The 20,853-nt window shown below is 35.4% G+C and overlaps 3 protein-coding genes across 4 annotated transcripts; 1 reads left to right on the top strand and 2 right to left on the bottom strand.

Annotated features, from left to right (window-relative positions):
- Positions 1-421: 421 nt before the first annotated feature.
- LOC111369835 (dephospho-CoA kinase-like) lies at positions 422-7,201 on the bottom strand. Of its 2 annotated transcripts, XM_022991520.1 has the most exons (3): positions 6,934-7,201; positions 831-1,088; positions 529-732 (listed from the first exon to the last, which is right to left on the bottom strand). In XM_022991520.1, the coding sequence occupies exons 2-3, from the start codon at positions 936-938 to the stop codon at positions 544-546; spliced, it is 297 nt and encodes a 98-aa protein (XP_022847288.1). In that variant the 5' UTR covers positions 939-1,088; positions 6,934-7,201; the 3' UTR covers positions 529-543. The 2 variants fall into 2 exon arrangements, with proteins under 2 accessions (XP_022847290.1, XP_022847288.1); XM_022991522.1 differs by lacking the exon at positions 6,934-7,201 and having other exon boundaries at positions 422-732; positions 831-1,234.
- Positions 4,324-5,106, top strand: LOC111369124. The gene is made up of 3 exons (XM_022990605.1): positions 4,324-4,397; positions 4,469-4,631; positions 4,819-5,106. The coding sequence occupies exons 1-3, from the start codon at positions 4,324-4,326 to the stop codon at positions 5,104-5,106; spliced, it is 525 nt and encodes a 174-aa protein (XP_022846373.1).
- A 4,373-nt stretch (positions 7,202-11,574) lies between the features above and the next one.
- LOC111369834 (autophagy-related protein 18a-like) lies at positions 11,575-15,566 on the bottom strand. Its single transcript, XM_022991519.1, has 4 exons — positions 14,696-15,566; positions 12,834-13,041; positions 12,022-12,148; positions 11,575-11,903 (listed from the first exon to the last, which is right to left on the bottom strand). Exons 1-4 carry the CDS (start codon positions 15,515-15,517, stop codon positions 11,813-11,815), a joined length of 1,248 nt encoding a protein of 415 aa, XP_022847287.1. The 5' UTR covers positions 15,518-15,566; the 3' UTR covers positions 11,575-11,812.
- Between the last annotated feature and the right edge of the window lie 5,287 nt (positions 15,567-20,853).

The raw sequence follows: 20,853 nt of genomic DNA, 5'->3' as shown, positions 1-20,853 counted from the left end.
GAACCAGATCATAAATTCAAAATATATGCATAATAAGACAGGTTAGTTACCCGCCAAGCAACCAAATGTATCTTCAACACACCCCTATTCACTCTGCCCCGTCATCTAATTTAACAACAACCTATAACAGAAGACATTACTGCCCAAAAAATAATATACGTGATAAAGTGATACATATACATGCAAAAATATATATATATTGATTTTTAATATAGCAACAGTTCAGCAGAATCCTTCTATGGTTGACTGGAGTTCAACACTTCCCCAGATCATGTTTCTTGTGAATTAGTCAAAGATATAACTTTAGATATCAGCAATTTCAGTTTTAGAATACCAATACAGTAAATTCAATGACAGGCAGAATTTTTGGGCTACCCTAATTACTCGAAAAAACTAACCTGAATCTGTATATGTTAAACTAACCAACATGGAGATCAAAGATCAGCAAATATAAATTTTCTTACCATTTCTAGACATAATTTCATTGAAAAGCAGTTGTAATCAAATTCTTACCCAATACACAACCGATTAAAATGTAATTAGTCAAAGAATACCCGAATTGTAAATGGTGCATAGACAGCGGTACCTGTTAAGAAGCTGGCGCTTATCAGGACTGGCGAAGACGATTTGCCCAAGCTTCGGGCGATCCACTTCTCCATTATCCAATAAAATATGATCCCCAAATGTAGCCACTACTTTTCTCCATCCCCCTGTGCCTTTCTTCAATACATTCTATCATTTACAATAAATTTAATTAAAAAAATCATGAACTAGGGTTTTAGAATTGCGTGAAAGTGACGAGCGATAAAGAGAAAAGATTGAAATCCTACTCGAGCAACGACATCAGCATCAACGATGGGAATACCATGGGCTTTGAAAAGATTGGAGACCGTGCTCTTCCCCGAACTGATGCCGCCAGTCAATCCCACTACCCTCATTCTCTAGTATTCCAGCAAAATTCAGTTATCAGGAAAAAATTCTGGCCAAATTCCGTATGATTTGTTTCCCTTCTTATTTCAGTCCGGCAAGTGCAGAATTTTCAGATCTCTATAAGGGAACCAGCTTGATTCATTCTCCAATTGTATTGACTGTCAATCAAGGATCGTATTAGTTGTCAATCAATCTGCTATGTATAGAATAATAGCATATAATCTGTCCAGAATTGTATATTCCATCTTTAATTACACTCATGTAATATATAAAGGTGTATTGCAAATGTATAATCAATTAACATTTTTACCAATATCAGTATATCTCTTATATGGTATCACGAGGTTCCTCTCTTATGAGAATAGAAAGTTTTTCCAACCTCCATGCCAGCCACAAGTGTGAATTCCTCCCTTTCTCCGGTGACTCAACTGACCTCAGATTCCATTGAGCTTCCATTGATAGCTATAAACACCTCCAGCCAACTGCCCTACAAACTTACTTCCTCAAATTATCCTTCTTAGCGCGCAACATTCCTTACCATCCTCATTTGATATGATCTGATGGGATACTTGGATGGCACCCTCAAATGCCCTCCCAAGCATGTTGCTGAGTCTTCTGCTGCTATCAAGGCTCATTTTGCACACTGGTACCGACAAGATCAGTTGCTTCTTAATGCCATATTCTCCTCAGTTTCTGAAACTATTTTGCCTCTCATCGCCATGACTTCTACCAGTTATGATGCTTGGCAACACCTGGCCCGCTTATTTGCAAGCAAATTTCGGGCTCGTATTATGCAGCTCAAAGAAGACCTAACCCTTTATTCAACAGGGTTCTCGCATGGTCTCTGTGTTTCTTCATGCTGTCAAGGTGATCGTTGATGAACTCTCTTTAATTGATGCCCCAGTTTCTGATGATGATTCGACGTTGTATGTCTTAAATGGCCTTGGTTCGGAATTTAGAGATATGGTAGCTCCAATTCGCACTCGTGAATTTGCCCTGTCCTTTACAGATTTACATGACCTTCTAGTTGGTCATGAACAATATATCAAACGCATGGATGTAAACACTTCGAACCTGGTAGTTACAGCCAATTCTTCTCAGAGGAAGTCGTTCAATGGTCGTCCCAAAATGGGCAAGAACAAGTCCAAACATCAATATAACAATAATCAATCTGCTTGGAGGTCATCTGTTGTGTGTCAATTTTGTGACCAGCATGGTTACAGTGCTAAGAATTGTGACAAACTGCCATCCCGACCTATTGCAAATTGTCCTACTTCTTCTAACCCAAAGAATGGAAAATGGCTCCTCGATTCCGCTGCCTCCCACAACATTACATCCGATCCAGCTAATCTCTCCCTTCACTCGGAGTATGATGGACAAGATGAAATTGTCCTCGGCGATGGTACGGGTTTAAGAGTTGCACACATTGGTTCTACAACCCTTTCCTCCACCTCAAAATCTCTTCCTTACTCTGTAGTTACTCCCTACCCGTGTCGTCAACCAAGTCCAGGATTTCATGTATTTCATGTCAATGTAATAAGTCTCATTAGTTGCCCTTTAGTCCTACTTCTCTTAAAAGTCATGCTCCCCTTGAATTTTTGTATGCTGATGTTTGGGGTCATCCCCAGTTTCTTCTGTTGATGGTTATCGATATTATGTTTCTTTTGTTGATCATTCTCACCTAGCATTGTTGGTATTTTCCAATGAAGAATAAGTCTGATGTTCGTCCCATTTTTATCCAATTGTCTGCAATGCTAGAAAAAATAATTTCCACTCCTATTAAAAATTTATATACGGATAATGGTGGTGAATTCATCGCACTTCGCTCATTCCTGGCCACACATGGTATTAGCCATTATACTACGTCTCCTCATACCGCCCAACAAAATGGCACCGTTGAGCGTCGTCATCGTCACATCGTCGAAACTAGTTTGGCTCACCTACACCGTGCTTCGGTTCCTTCTACCTACTGGACTTATGCATTAGACACAGCTATCTATCTTATTAATCGCTTTCCCACCCTTTTACTCACTCGTAAAAGTCCATTTGAAGCTTTATTTGGACAAGTTCCTGACTACCACAAATTGTGCAAATTCGGTTGCCAATGCTATCCTTGGTTAGTTCCTTATCGCACACAAAAGCTTCAAACCAAGTCTAGTCCCTGCATTTTCCTAGGCTATTCTCTAACCCAAAATGCCTTCAAATGTTTGGATTTATCCACGGGTCGGCTACATTTGTCTCGCCATGTCACATTTGATGAAACTTTATTTTCTTAAAAATTCATCATATGGGGGTGTTTTGAATGTCTCTCCTCCTTCTCCTGTGCATCAATCACCTACTTTGATCACACCAGTTCCTTCCATTCGTGTTGTTGCCTCAACGGACCTTGTCCACACAACTACTACGCCTACTACTCCTACAATCCCATCACCATCTAATGGTCAAGGTATGTCCTCTGATCACATTTGTACTTCCCCATCTAGTTCAACACCTAGCACTACCTCTCTCTTAAATGTGCCACCTGCTCGCACTCACTATATGGTCACTCATGCCAAAATAATATTTTTCACCCTAAGCAGATTTCTGTCACCACTAAGCACCCCATTTCACCACCTTTAGAACCATCGTGTGTGACTCACGCCCTAAAGGACCCTCGGTGGCGTAAGGCTATGACTGATGAGTTTACTGCCTTAGTGTCACATGGCACTTGGAAGCTTGTTCCTAAGCTTCCTGACTCTAATCTAGTTGGGAGTAGATGGCTTTTCAGGGTTAAACGCCATATTGATGGTACAGTGGACAGATTCAAGGCGCGGCTTGTAGCGATAGGTTTCAATAGCATCCTGGGTGTTGATTATACCGAAACCTTCAGTCCGGTAGTCAAGCCTACCACTATTCGCCTGATACTATCACTTGCGTTATCCAACAATTGGCCATTGAAGCAAATCGACGTTAACAATGCTTTTCTTCATGGCCAACTAACCGAGAAAGTGTTCATGATGCAACCTGCTGGTTTATCGATGAGTCACATCCTGATTATGTTTGCGCTCTTCAAAAATCAGCTTATTGTTTGAAGCAAGCCCCCAGGGCCTGTTACGATGCATTGCGATCCAGCTTATTAGATTTGGGATTCTCTAATTCCAAATCTGATAGCTCTCTTTTCATATTTAACCGTGATGGAATTCTCTTCTACATTCTTGTCTACGTTGATGATTTAATTCTTACAGGGAATAACATTCAGTTTTTACAGCATCTTGTTAAGTCTTTGGGCAACAGATTTCTCTCAAGAAGCTATGTGATCTACATTTTCTTCTCGGAGTGGAAGTCATTCCAGTAAAAGAAGGACTATTCCTCTCTCAGAATCGCTATGTCCATGACATTCTCACCCGGTTGAAGATGGCTGGTGCAAAGGTGGTTCATACCCCTATGTCTATAACAGCTAAGCTTCTTCTCAATGATGGGACTGCAGGGTATGATGCCACGAATATCGTCGCACCATTGGCTCCCTGCAATATCTGTCTCTAACCCTCCCGGATATCAGTTTTGCAGTAAATCCACTAGCTCAGTTTATGCTCAAGCCAACGGTTGCTCACTGGCAGCATGTTAAGCGTCTTTTGCGCTACATCAAGCAAACGATTCACTTCGAAATTCTCCTTCATCGTCAAGTAAATCCTATTCTTCGAGGTTTTTCTGATGCCGGAGGGGTGATCTTGATGATCGCAAGTCTACAACAGCTTATATCATTTTTCTAGGCAATAATCTTATCAGCTGATGCAGTCGGAAGCAAAAAGCGGTGGCTCGTTCCTCCACAGAGGCTGAATATCGAGCCCTCACACTGCAACAACGGACATTGCTTGGATTCAATCCTTGCTTGATGAACTTGGTCTTAAGCTCCGTAAGCCTCCTTTACTTCTCTATGACAATGTCGGTGTCACACAGCTTAGCCTCAATCCTGTCATGCATTCCAGGATGAAACTCATCGCCATTGATCTTCATTTTGTCTGTGACTATGTTCGTCGTGGTCAACTACGCGTTTCCCACATTCACACGGATGACCAGCTTGCAGATTTACTGACAAAGCCTCTTGCTAGATCCCGCTTTCATCTGTTATGTAGCAAAATTAATGTTTCTGATGGATCATTAATTTTGAGGGGTCGTATCAGGAACCAGCTTGATTGATTCTCCAATTGTATTGACTGTCAATCATGGATCTTATTAGTTGTCAATCAATCTGCTACGTATAGAATAATAGCATATAATCTGTCCAGAATTGTATATTCCATCTATAGTTACACTTATGAAATATATAAAGGTGTATTGCAAATGTATAATCAATCAACATTTTTACCAATATCAGTATATCTCTTATAATCTCCTGGCGAAATATCGATCAATTTATCTAACTTACTCGATCTTAGTTACTTGAGGTTAAAAAATTGTTTAACTAGAGACCATTGAATAAACAACTCCACAAACCGTTTTGTTATGTCATTTACTTGATTAATAATTTACATTTCACATGACAATTAATTACCACAACTGTCATCGCAAAATTGTAAATGCAAATTTTTTAATGATTCAAGCTCAACTTAATCATTTAGCAAACTACATAATCTGTATTTAGAATGGTGCCTTTCAAGAATTGGTCATCTAGAACAAAATGTTAGGGAGGCTCAAATTTTTAAAAAGCCAATATACAAACAAAATTCATATATCACACTAGACTCAAATATTCCCTCCACCTCATAAAGATAGTCCTATTTCTTTTTTCATACAGATTAAGAAAATTTAGTTAATATAGGTCAAATAATAAATTTTACTATCATATTTCCTAATATACCCCCCACATTAATGCAATCAATATTCAAGGTAATTAAATTATGCATGCAATATTAAGGGTAGTTAAACTATTCTTAGTACTAGTCATTGTTTAATGCAAGAATCAAGGTAATTTACATTCCGAAGTCATCCAATACAAATACAAATGAATAAATGTGATGGAAGATGAATTTTTTTTTGGTCTTTAATTTAATATTCCAAATACAATTGAATAATGGAGTAGTTTATATTTGTGATAACAAAGCATATTAAATACGTATTAGTAAACAAATATATTAACTACACTCAAATAAGAACCAGGACTATAATTTGGGACAGACGAAAAAGGAAACATGACTATCTTTATGGGATGGAGGGAGTATGAAATTATCCACCTATGCTGTTCCTAGTGAGTTTTATCTATCATAAAATTCATTCATCCCAGAATCTGAATCCATTGTCTCAGCAAATTATACATCATTCTCAAGAGATGAAATTGAAGGAGGCTGAGTACTAAAAGTAGGTATTTTCTTGTTAGATACTGAAGCCGTATCATCATCGCCATTCTAACTTCTAAAAGCAAAAAAAAAAAAGAAAAGGCATCGAAATTAAGAAAACGACAAAGAGAACTTAAATTTCTTAATCAAGTAAATCTAAATCAAGCCTGAGATAAGCTGAAAATAATAATTCCCACTCATGATCACAATAAAAAATTGCTAATAATAAAAAACACTACTGAAATTCACAATAACCAATTCCAATAGGAAAAGTCCAGAATTCAATAAATAAAATCCAACAATAATCAGAACCTGTTTTCACCAATCGTAAAAGTCTGCTCCAACCATTTCTCAACCCTTAATCGAGAACAAAACTGAGGATAGAACCTTCAAATTGTTAATGAACTCGAGCAGATGAAGAAAAGCACTAAGCAAAAATGTCTCCTCACATAACAATGTAGCATAAAAATTACAGCTTTCTTACAGTCAAACAAATAAACCCCATATAAAAATCCGAAACTGCTATGCAGAGGATTATCACCAATGTCTTCTCCAATTAATTAGTCCTCATTTACATTAATAGGTCTTAATTATGGATGTACCAATTTTACATGTTGACCCAATTACATTAAGCATCCAATTTGAATATTCAGGTTGAAGGATAAAAACTATCAGAACCTGGAAGTACTACCTGGTAGAGTCGACTTAAGAGTCAAAATTCTTCAAGCGCTCACATACAGTCCCTGATCCACCAAAAACTTAAATGAGCCAGATAAATCGTCCGGGAAAATCATAAACAACGAAAGAATCTGAGCCAGAAGAGAAGCCGGCAAGATGAGCTGTCGACGGCACGTCCAGAAGAACCACCACCTATTTTGAAGATTGAACTCAAATTTTTTAGGAGATTTTGACCGATGGAAAAAAATTTGAGGAACAGTCCAATCCACTGAATAACTTTGGGAAAAATAGGAGTGAATCAAAGTTTATGTTAAATTACTATTTTGCCCTTACTTCACATTAAAAAGAAAAATAGAATTATTATTATTATTATTATTATTATTATTATTATTATTATTATTATTATTATTATTATTATTATTTTTAAAGAATATGCTAATGCAAATAACAGATAATATGAAAAATTTACAAAACAATTTTTTTAATAAATACACTACATTTTAATTACATTAAGAGTGTGCTTAATTCCAAACATGAAATTTGTGTGGGAAGAAAATAAATATTAGACAATTCAGTTATTTAGAACTTATTTATAGGAAAATTATTAATTAAATGTATTTAACTGATTTAGTTTTCGATCTTGAAAACATTATACTTGTTTTTAATCAAACACTCAAAGTGAAAATTTGGATGGAAAACTGATATTTTCCATGGAAAATAAATGTAATCAAACACACCCTAAGAGTGTGCTTAATTCCAAACATGAAATTTGTATGGGAAGAAAATAAATATTAGACAATTCAGTTATTTAGAACTTATTTATAGGAAAATTATTAATTAAATGTATTTAATTGATTTAGTTTTCGATCTTGAAAACATTATACCTGTTTTTTTTTTATTGTTGAATAGATGAGAGAGAGAGAATTTCATGAAAAATAAAATCTTATTCTCTCTAAAAAATATTTTCGTGTTTTCAAGGAAAATATTGTCACTTTACTAGAAGTAGGAAAATATTTTTTATAGAAAAAATGTCAATCAAACGAAGTAGAAATTTGAAAGGAAAATAACATTTTTCATGAAAAATATTGATAATCAAACGCACCGTAAATGTTATTAATCTTTGTACATTATCATATATCCGTAACTTTTTTCTCCAGCACATTCTCACTTTTAACATTTCATTGATTAGAAAATCTTATCCTTAATCATGATTTTTGTCCAAAAATACTATAAAGTATTTTAAAATGAAGGTAAAATATTTAAACATTGCTTGAGCCCCATTTGGAGAGAATAAATGCATTTTTGAATGATCATTTTTAGAGAATGTGTAGTTAAAAATTAAGATTTTTTTTTCAATTTGCATGTGATAATATTTTATTGGAGAACGTATGGTTGAAAATGAGTTTTGAAAAGATAATTTTTTGAGAGAAATTTTTATGAACCTTTCATGCAATTATAATGTAATCTAATTATTAAAAATTGTTGTGTGAATATTGTTGACCTCGTTTTTTATTAAAGCCACGTGGACAACAAATATCAGACTCACCCACGCACCTGTAAGTAAAAGTCCAACATGCTAAGACACACAAAAGGGTTTAGAACGGTCTAAAAAGAAGAGTGAGAGTAGCTCAAAGGTGCGAGACGACAAAGTTCGAAATCCAACAATACATTTGTAGAACGATTGTACAATAATTATCTTGTCGAACTTGTATGTAAACTAGGTTGTATTGCAGGAGAGTAAAATGTGTAGTAATTGTTCTTGTATTGAATCTTGCATTAGTCTTACAATGGGAGTATGGGGGTATTTATGGTAATACAAGTTGAATCGTGATCCCTCGGTTGAGAGTACACGTGGCCTCATCTTTTTAGATTTTTTCTATCTAATCCTATACATCATTTTTTACCACCTAGCCTGTTATACATTTATTAATTGGCAGAGCCGTCATTATATTTGACAAGACAAGACACTTGTACCCTATGATAAACGTCCCATCAATCACTTGAAAAGGATTTTTTGTGTAAAATCAGATCTCTCGAGAGAGGTGATGGCAAGGTGCTTCAGAGCTTCGGCTCGGCATAGGGACCTCGATATAAACCACCTCGGCCAATGCACTTCGATTCTCAAACGGTTGGGCCAGGTAAGAGGTTTTGCTTCGGAATGTTTGAGTGTTCTTCGTTGGCCTTAAGGCCTCAACCACGATGCCACGCGGTCTGGCTTAGATTGGCCATGGGCCCCAGTGGATCAACCAACTGTACCGACACGTAACAAGTATATTTAACTTGAAGAAGATGAATTAGTCATTTCCTCAACCCAAAGTCCAACCCACCAAAAGGGTATCAAAGTGATTCCCGTATTCCCCTTAGAAGCTTTCAAATACACTCATGAATTTCTCTCTTTTGAATAGTTTTTTTAGGATTTAGTGATAATTATTTGGCACGATATGACGAGTATGTGAAAAATGAGTCTGCACCAAAATCGGATAACCATTCTAGACTATATATTCTTGATATATCAAAAATCATCCCTGGACAATATGAGATTGGAAACATGTTACGGACAAATCATCTAACAAATTACAGGATAATATTATCCCGAAAATGATTCTTGTATAAGACCAGATCTCTTGGGAAAGGTGATGGTAAAGGTGCTTCAAAACTTAGGCCTCCGCACAAGGACCTCGGTATGAACCACCTCGATCAATGCACTTCGATCCTCAAACAGTTGGGCCACGCAGGAGGCTTTGCTTCTAGATGTTGAGTGTTCTTCGTTGGCCTTAAGGCCTCGGTCATGATGCCATGCGGTCTGGCTTAGGTGGGCCACGGGCCCAGTGGATCGACCAAGTGTATCGGTACGTAACAAATATATTTAGCTTGAAGAAGATGAATTCGTCATCTCCCCAACCCAAATTCCAACCCACATAAAAATAGAAACCAAAAGGGTATCAAAGTGATTCCCGTATTCCCCTTCGAAGCTTTCAAATACACTCATGAATTTCTCTCTTTTGAATAGTTTTTTTAGGGATTTAGTGATAATTATTTGGCATGATATGACGAGTATGTGAAAAATGAGTTTGCAGCAAAATGGGATAACCATTCTAGACTATATATTCTTGATATATCAAAAATCATCCGTGGACAATATGACACTTGAAACATATCCCGGGCAAATAATCTAACAAATTACTGGACAATATTATCCATTACAGACCTATGACCTCATTCAAGTTAACTTATTTACTTCACGGTGTTTAGGTTTTTGCGGATGGTGCGGGTGGAAGTGGTGGTTGGGATTGACAGTGGCTGCCGTCGTGGAATGATTGTGGAGATGGGAAAGAAAATTGATTCTTTTCTTTAAGTAGGATTATAATAATCATTTCAATATTTATAAATATTAATTTTTAATCGTTGAATAGATAGATTCCGTCCAGTATGGATCTAAAGTTTGAATGTTAAATACGTTGAGGATCCGTGACCTCACTTTTAAAGGTTGAAGATCTATATCCATACTCCTGCAAAGGTTGGGATCCAGCATTAATTTTCCTTTACAAAATGTTAGATTCAGACACGCATATTGACTGAACGAAGATTGATATGAAATGAGGTGTTTAAGTGACATATCTTTAAAAAAAAAAAAAGGTTGATCCCCAATCTTGAGGGTCCCCACCGTCTCACCTCTAGAGTTTTGCGAGGAAAGTAAATCGCAGGATGTGCCCCAACAGGTCAGGGAACAAGAACTGTCCGTACACTGCATTACACTACTAGGCTATACCCCAAGGGGGCGTTTAAATGACATATCTTATTGTATTTATAGTAGGTATAATTTTTAAGAATGTTTGATTGAGATTAAAATTAAATTTTTTTGTCGATTGTGATAGAAAATTTTGAAATATATGATTGATAAGTTGTGAAACTCATGAAAAATGTGATTAATTATTAATTGTTTGACTTTGACTTAGAGTAAATTCAAATTTTAATTCAAACCAGACATGCATTAAGTTTATGTAGCCAAGAGTTGGCTACTAAAATTATTTTTGACAAAACAAATAATCTATAAATACTATTGTCTACTTTGAAGGGGATGTCGACTGACTGGTTTTTTAATCAGTTGATTGAGCACAATTATCATGTTTTTCTTAAGATCAACAAATTTTATCCAATTTTTTCTATCAAATATTATATAAGATAAATTTTTTAAAACAAATTTTATGTATTTCTTAAGATTAATTCATTATTTGTCCATTAAGATGTGAACATCAAGCACCTCTTAGAGCATGTGTGCGCGGATTCAGGAATTTAATGGATGGATTCTGAAATTTATTAAAGTTCAATTTAAACGTTCTTATTTTTCTTGACAGGAAGTTAGCCTTTCATTTGTAAATTTTAAAAAATGCAAATGAAAAGTACCAATTTAACACTCCAAAAATTCAACAATTCTTTTCAATCCATTTTACACACATCGACGTAGAACACACTCATATAGAATTAGATTGAGAAAAAGAGGGAGAGGACGACGAAAAAGAAGTAAAAATAATAGCGAATTAAGAGAGAGAGAATATCAATTTATTTCATATCAATGTCTTAACTTTTACAATGCATAAGTCCATTTATATAATATTTAAACTAGCCTAATTTAAGTAGAAAAATACGAAAAAACTATCAAATCAAACCATAATTTTATTTCCTAATATAAGACTCCAATTTGAAAAGTAAAAAAAACCTAATGATTACTAATAGGATTCCCATCACATTTGTTTTTGCAAAAATAGTTATGGATTGGTGACCAGTTTGAGACTGCTGGTTACATTTACACCTGGATATTTACAAAATGGCAATCCAAGAAACCAGCAGGGAAAAAGGATAACTGCAGAAAACATATACTGTGCATAACTCTCCTAGAAAGCTTCATCAGGCTTTAGGAAATTATGATATTCAAGCTGCGTCATCTCTCCACCAGTGGCTGGGTCGAACTTGCACCGATAAAAACTGTATACAATTTCACTCACAAATCAATGGTTTGTCTCAGGGTACTTAATGATAATGACATGCAAGCCAAGGAAATTTCGACCAACAGAAATCATATGGTAGAGTTTCGTTAGCTGACCTTCCATCCAAGCCAAGAATTATTACTGTATTCTTTTGATGACCAAATGCCACGATATAGTGGGAACCTTCAATTAAACGAAACTGAGCCATGGACCATTCAGAGCTAAAATACTTGGGGAGTACTCCTGCCAAAATGAAAATTTTATTTAAAGCCCAAAGGCCAACAAAAATTTCCTGAACAACAATTAGTCACCGAGGCAAGGCAGGATGTCTTCAATATCTATGCCCATGTTCGCATAGCCAAAGATAGAATGAAACCTCCCACCTACCCAATCCCCCGGACAGAAAGACTAGATGACCTAGAGTTATAAAGCAATTTCTAAAATCTGGTCGCGCCAATAATGAGATATCAGAAATGCATGCATTATTTATAATATTGACCGAAACAGGACGGTTTACAAAGTTTTTCAAGACATCCCATGTGAAGGGCTGATAATTCCTTTTTGGCAATCAGTTCACGTTTGACAAACACATTTCACAAATGAGCGGATTTAGGGATAAATAAAGCTTAATTGTGTGCACTTTCAAGAAATTATCTCCCCCCTTCTCCAAGCAGTTATATTATGTCTCCCATCATATATGAAGGGTTCACACAGTGTTCATATTATATCCATGCTTTTTCCATATTACTCCTACATCAGATAAATGGGATGTAGCTGATCTTATCATCCCACTTTATCAGATAATTGATGCCTTACATAAATAATTTATGAAGTATCAGTTTATTGAGCAATAACATTCCACCTGAGGCTAAAATGCAATGATAGATAAGGGAGTACTATTTTCAGGCTTAATTTGAACCCATGTTACCTTTAATGAAAGAGAGTGATGAAATTGGTGAAGTCACAGCAGAATTTGAATCTGAAGGACTGCTTGACCTAGCATTTCCAAGGTTTTCTGCGTTAACCTTAAGGCTGAAGACATGAATGGTACCCTTATCACTTGAGACTGCCAGCCAATGGGCAGTAGGTGAGAACGCTAGGCTGTATATTTCTGCTCTGTCTGCACCCCTCCTTACCTGCATCATATTGCCAAGAGCTTCTTTGAGATATTTATATCATGAACGCACAACTTGATTAAGTACAAACAAACACATTTCAATAGAAAAGGTAAAGTTTAAGGTTCATCGTGAATGATGCATCCTGAATACTTGCGAAACAAAAATGCACAATTGTTCTTCTTCCCAACTAGTTGCCCATGGATTTCATAAAAAATAAAAAGACAACAGATTTGAAGTTTTAAAGAAGCTTACATAGAAAAAGATCTACAAAAACACAACCCCTCAGTTGCAGCAGAGGTTCTTGGCAATCTTTGTTAATTTCAACAATAACAAATTCTTGGATATCATCAAATTATGCCTTATATATGACATACTAGCTTTTCCAAATTGGAACAAACCAGCAGTAATTTTTTCTATGAACCAAATGAGAGCAGCTACATCTAGAAGCAATCTTTCGTAGATTATAACAACATTAGCATTAGTATCATATCAAGAAACATAGCTTTCCTATCATGAATCCTATATATTATAAAAAAGCTTTTAAAGTGAGCTCTAAAATCAAAGACAACAGTCATCTTTCAATCCAACCAATCACAGATTTCACAAGAGTGACACGATCCCTCGAAACAGTGACTTACAAGAGGAAGATGATCTTATGTGCTTGAAAACTAATAAATTTCCTAAGAACTTTAGATAAAATGGGGTGGAAAAAATTTATTGATACATCACAATATATTAGTTTGTCACAATGCAAATGTGCTCTTAGTCAGGATCTGGCACAAGCCTTGCCCATCTACAAAATGATGGATCACTCATTTTCCCAATAAAATAATTTTGCATGTAGACCTATAACTTTCCCTATTTTTTAACCACATATTCTCCAAATAAATACTTTTCACAAAACCTATTCTCAAAAAAATCTACATAACAAAGGCCCTTAATAAATTGCAATGCATCATAAAGCAGCATTTGACTCCATAGTTCCATAGTTCAATTTGAACTTTATTTTTGCTAAAGATTTTAACTCCAAAACCACAATTCTACACCAACAAACCCATGAAACAAATTTAATAAAGCTTTGCCGATATTGATGCTAGAATGACAACCAACAAGAGGCCAGTACCCCGTTTCAAAAGTTCTAAAGATACAGGGACATATTCAATCAAAAAATGCAAGTCCACATCTGCACCATTGATCTCAACTAATGGTAATACCACATTCTGTCCTACCGAAAATTTACTACGAAGCATGACATATATTAAACTAATAGTCATTTATTAAAGTACATTCTTACTCCCTCCCATCAGAATTACATACATATCAGCTCATAAGTATGAAAATATTTTAAAACCCCATCCCACATGAAACTGGATCATCTGAAGATAAAAGACCTAAAATTTACATGAGCTCCTTTCGAAACCATTTTCACCAAAACCACCTTCCAAAACCATTTTCACCAACAATAGCATTTCAGCTTTGAATAACTTCGATATACGCTTAAATTATTTTTTTATTCCTTGTGATTTATCAAGAGTCCATTTTCTGCAGCAACGAATCTTGGTTAAAACAATTGATCATCGAACGGAACAAATTAAGCTATAACAAGAACTCAAAGTTAAGCACACATAATTTAGAAACATCAAAAGCATAAGACTCGTTAACAAAATGCTACCTCCTGTAATAAAGTCCCATCATGTGTATTGAAAATTCGAACCAGGGTCCCCTTTGTGCTGGCAGTGGCAAGCAAATTTCCATTTTGTGACAGCGTAAAGCTCGCAATCCTTGAACCATGAGCCATAATAAACTTAGTCCTCTTCGAAGCATAATGCTCCACCCTAACCTGTCCCTTCTGCAGCCCTGGACACACCAACACAAATGATCCAGCCACATGCGACACTGCACATAGCCCCTTAGGGTTCGCAGTAGTCTCAATCTTATGCAATACTTTCAAATCTGCAAAATTATACACAAAAATCTTCTGCTCAAGGACAACCACAATCCGGTCCCTCCTCAACCGAACCCCACGAACCTCCGACCCGAAAGAAAGCTCCCCGATACACCGGTTAGGATTATCATCCCAGATCATAACCTTATTAAGCGGATACTGTGGGGAATCACCACCGCCGACAAGGGCAAAGATATTACAACGGAATAGCATCTCAACAGCGCCGACTCCACCGTTGCCATCAATCTCACGTCGAAACATCTCACCAAAGGGATCGCAATTGTATATACGGAACCCGCGATCAGTGCCGGCAGCAAAGCAGCTATAGTCCTGGTTGAACGACACGTGGAGGAGCGCCGTCGTCGACCGGTCAATCAACACTGGATTTGTATTCGGGTTCGAGACAATTGAATTATCAATAGAAGACACGGGACTTTCTTTTACATTCTCAGTAGCAGTTTCTTCATCCAGCGGCTGTTGCTCGAGGGATGGCTGGAGCATGGGGGAGAGTAAATTCGGGTTAGGGTTTGGATGGGGGATAGCTGCCATGGAGAGGAGGACAACGGCGACGGAATATGAATGGAATTATTGGAAATATGAAGAGGGTGGGTTTATAACAGAATTTTAAAGAAAGGAGGAGACTTCGGCAGTACATGATTGGGGTCAATTTACAATCGTGACCTCGTAGAACGTATGAGAAAGAAATTACAGTTTGGGTCCTCAAAATTTAGAAATCCAATATTTAGGTCCCTGATCAATTTTTTATGGCATAATGGACATAAATGGTTAAACTTATTTTGGCATTGTGAGATTCATAAGTACTATCCACATATTAGTCATCATTTTCTATCTATTTATAATTTACATAAATTATAATATATTTCCAAACAAACACTACTACAAGCATTTTATAGGTAGAAAAAATATATGCGTGTTTGGGATAAAATGTGCTTATAGGTATATTAAGACTTTTATGTTTGGATGTCCACTTATATTTTAGCAAACCTAATACCACAAGTTACGAAAATATCCTTTATATTAAATGATTTTGAAAATATCATATCACCGTTTTAAGTTATTGTTTCAGTTTCATTATTTAAAAATTCATTTTTTTCTCAAATATTTTTTTCATTACACAATCTTTCAATAAAATAATTTTACACATAAACTCAAAATTTTCCATGATTTTTTAATCGCAAATTTAAAAAAAAATTACAATTATAAAATCCATTTTCCTTAAAATTGGGGTTCAAATAGAAACTTTGCAAGAAATGCTGATGAATATCATTGTACTTTTTAATTCAAAGACGACAAAAAGGATGGGAACTAGAAACAACATATCTAAACTCTAAAAATAAGCCATCTAATTTTTGAGACTAACATGTTATTAATATATTTGGTTTATGGGCTCACAAAACTTGCATAGGCGAATAGATGAAATCGGGCTATTTTTGCTACTAAAGTAGTACATTATAATTTATTTTAAGGACAATTGTGTTGAAATCATATTTATTTCTCGTTGAAAGGGGAAAAAATAAATTGAACGAAAAAGAAAAACACGACAACAAAGTACGTGAAGTTCCATCATCTTGACGAAATAGCCGAATTCCATCAAGTAGTAATTCAATGTGCTCCAAAATTGAAAGTATTATTATATTCATCGAAGATCTAAGTGTTATACTTCTCAAAGTATGGGGGCTCCGACAATAATTTTCCCTTTTATAGTAACTTGTTCGTGGGCGTGTAATTAACTGATATTATTAGGGGCAATTTAGTAATGGTATTGATGCGTACATAAAGTGAATGACGACGCTTTCGGCTTTCCCAGTATGCTTACTAACTTGGATCATTTCCTTTAAACTGAACCCAGCATTTGAGCCCATTCATAACAAAAATAAAAAGGAAAAAATTCACAAATATGTTTTAACTATGCACAATTCAAAAATCAGGTATTAAATTTAACTAATACAAAAATCAGATTTTAACTAATTAATTAAAAATATTTATTAATTAAATATAATGAAATCACATTTATACAATTAATGGTCATAAAAACATAATTATAGGTCACAATTTATTTATTAGTCACATATTATCACATTAATTGGTCACAAATTATGTCGAGATCACAAATCAAAAATTTTATAGAATACAATTTATGTCATTGGTTACAAATCCAAAAAATTACAAATCACATGTCACATATTTTTAAATTTTATGGTCATAGATTACTTTTTAAGTCACAAACGATCAAATTTTAAGATTACAGATCAAATATTTTCAAATTTGATGATCACGAATTACTTTTTTTAAGTCACAAACAATTGAATTTTAATGTCACAATTTAATAGGCAGTAAATTATATTTGAAAAATTCTTCAATGGTGACTCCATTCCACGTCGTCATGGGGTAGTCTATTTCCCCCACGAACCTAGCAAAACACCCCCAAACAATTTATGAACCCACTTCAAGGACGTAAATTTAAGTCCTTCCACAGGCTTTAACAAGATTTGGCTCGTAAAATTCGCCTCTTTGAATTTTACTAAAATACTTTAAATCTGGATGGGGATGGCTCATTTACACTTCAGCAATTAGATTTTCCATCTTGGGTACCTTGAGGACTCATTCGGAAACTTGGAAGATGAACAGTGGATTTGTGTTTGCTTTTTGAGGTTTAGGTCGACGATGGTCATGGTTCGCAATGCAGCGAGTGGTGGTGGAAAGGACCGGAGTTAGCGATGACGAGTGGCTATCGCTATTGACAACGACGGTGGCGACGGTTTGATTCTAGTTCAGTTTAAGGGGTGGGATGGGTTGGGGGAGAGGAGAAGATGAAGAACCACCCTACCGCCAACATCATGAAAATCACCACTCAGATTGTCACTACAAACACTTAGATCGTCATGCGAACAGAGCGTCGAAAGCACAAGACGATCTTTGAAAATTGGATGACAAATGGCTAGGTCTTGTCATGCTGTGCGAACGGTGCTGTCACGTTGCAGTCACCGTGGACGAGGCATCGTTGTCGACAGTGATTCGGTGGTATATAAGAAAAATAACAGAGGAATGAGAGTATAGAGAGAACGGAGAGAGTGTAGAGAGAGAGAAGGAAATAATAATAATTAGGATTTCGTGGGTGGGGAAGTTGGGGGTGAGTGGTTTTATAATTAAATTAATACATGATATTTGAACAAATAAACTTAAAACCTGGTGTATGAATTTTAAATATTAAACACTAGTTGTCATGCAATTTCCACAAATAAAAATATGGAAATATATTATCAATATTGATTTAGGGCCCGATCGATGGTGGTTGTGAATATTAAGAGCCCGTTTTGTAGCCATTTTTTTAAAAATGTATTTTTCTCTTTTCTTTTCAACCACACATTCTCTATTAAAATAATATTATGCGTAAATAAAAAAATTTCCTTATTTTTCAATCACACATTTCACATCAATTTACTATTCTAAAATGCATTTTTACATAAAAATACCTATCAAACATCCCCTAATTTTATGATCATTAGAGAGAAAAATAAATTTCATCTGTGAATGAAGAAGTAAAAAATGCAGCTGACTTGAAAGTAATGGTCAAAATTTTCATTTTTTGGAATGAAAAATCAAAACCAAACGGGAGCTTAATGGCTAGAGTAAGAAAAAATAAAAAAAATAAAAAATAAAAAATTATATACAAGTAAAAGAGAAATGAGTTTAAAAAAGAAGAAGTGTTATTTATGATTTCTTATTAAGAAAAAAAATGCTAATTATTTTGATAGAGTGAATGCAATTGCTTTCTCAAAGTAACTTTAAATTTAATTATCTATGGAAAGACAAATGTCTGTTTTAATTATTCTATTTAAGATTAAAAAAAAAATGCTAATATCTTTATATGATTTCGGAAAATTAATTACGATTCAATAAACAATGTAAACAAACGTCAAGGTATAATATTTTGCTCAAAATTTAAGTCAAGTTTACATTCCAGACTTAATTTTGAGAAGAGTAGTTTTCAAGAACAGCATTTCGTGGACTAGCCAAGCTTTGATCACCCCAGATTCGGCTTTGTTTCTTCTATCCACCTCGGGCAATTTTAGGTACTCGTCCTGAAAAACCAGCATCAGAGGGAAAGAACTCGAGCTGCACCGCTCCATCCTTAGCTTCTTGTTTATTTCAAGCCAGAATTTGAAATCAGAGCTGGATCCCGGTAAAATATGTGCATAAAATGACCTCACCTATCTCTTTCACCTGTACCTTCTTCCCGCGACAGAAAATGGCACAAAATTTGATGTTGCCTCAGAGAAAAAATGATAGAAACAAAGAGATGCTATAAGCATAACTGCAGCCAGCACTCTCATTAATAATACTGAAGAAAATGGGGCATAGCCTAGTGATGCAAAGTACAGGAGTGAGGTTATCTCACGTCTTGCTGGCAGTGGCAGTGTAGAGGTTCGATTCCTGAAATATAGAATTGGACTCCTTTTAGGCGTAGTGTACAGATGAATCTTGTTCCCTGACCTGTTGGAGTACATTCCGCGATTTACCTCTCTCACAAAACTCTAGAGACGGAACGGTGGGGACTCTCAAGATTGAAGTTCAACCTTTAATATTGAAGAAAATGGACATAACCTCTGATAAGAAACTGTTTTTGGGAACTGTCATCGTTACAAGGCTATAGTTAATATTCTTGATTCCCAATGACTGACAATTTGTGAACAAATCTTCTAAAGGATATTATTATGAGAGAAGATCTGGATATGCATATACGTATAATCTGGCTGAAGTTTTTTCATATCATGGCAGCATTATTTAATTATTAAATTTACGGTTGAAAAGGAAAGAAAATCCAATAAGTGGCCGGGTGTTGCAGTTCATAAATTTCAGAGATCAATACCAACACCTTAAACTTGTATCATTAGTTACAAGCTTGAATATAAAAGTCTATCAAGGAAGAGCTCCCTCAGTTTAATCATTCCAGTAAATGAAAGGGCAAATTAGAACACAAACAAGTTTGCTAATTAATTCAGAAGACGTCAAAAAAGTGCCACATGAGAATTGACGCAACTCTTGTTATTCTATACAAGTAATCCTAGCTAATTCACTGATTTGTAAGAAGATACTGAATTTTTTGTATTTTTTAAAAAGGTTTAGAATATTGATTCTGAACAAGATGGCGGTTGATAAAGGAATATCTCATCAATTTTTACAAATGCAAAATGATAGTCATTTGCACTATCAACCAAATAAAATAACAAAGAGGTTGGAGGTGGATTTAGACCGGATAAGAAGATATAGTCAACTGCATTTTTATTGAATGAAAAATTTGAGAACATTATCCACCTCTACCTAGTAATACCAATTATAATTTTATCTTTGAACGGCCTAATCCGGTGTGTTAAACATAACCAAAGTGAACAAAATAGGTGGATTTCATAAGGATCAGTCAACATAATCCCTGCCATTGTTTCAAAATTGCCTCAAATTCGCACAATTCAAAGCAGTAAAGAAACCTATGCAGCTCATACCAAGGGAAATGTATGCAAATGAGGTTGCCAACTACAAGGTCAACATCACAGCATATTCTTGAGTTGAAAATGATAGTTAAAGTCCTTCCCCTGCTTTTCATTTTGGGTTGCATGCTATTTAACAGGAGCTTGATAGAGTTCCAGCAGTAAAGAAAATAATGACAGGAAATAGTGAAATGAACTTTGATTGAATTGCAAAAAAATTACAAAGAAAGTAAAGAACAATTAGCCATTCGAGAGGGCTATAATTCTCCTAAAGGTTTCCCTTCTACTCACTCAATAATTGCCTCCTACTAAGTCTCTCTCCCCCCCTATTTATAGCCATTCCCTAACTAATTCCCCCCCCCCCACCCACTTCCCCCT

Source organism: Olea europaea, chromosome 20, assembly GCF_002742605.1.
Source record: "Olea europaea var. sylvestris chromosome 20, O_europaea_v1, whole genome shotgun sequence".
Classification (NCBI taxonomy): domain Eukaryota; kingdom Viridiplantae; phylum Streptophyta; class Magnoliopsida; order Lamiales; family Oleaceae; genus Olea; species Olea europaea.
Note: the sequence above shows the minus strand (reverse complement) of the source record. Positions and strands in the feature narration are given on the sequence as shown.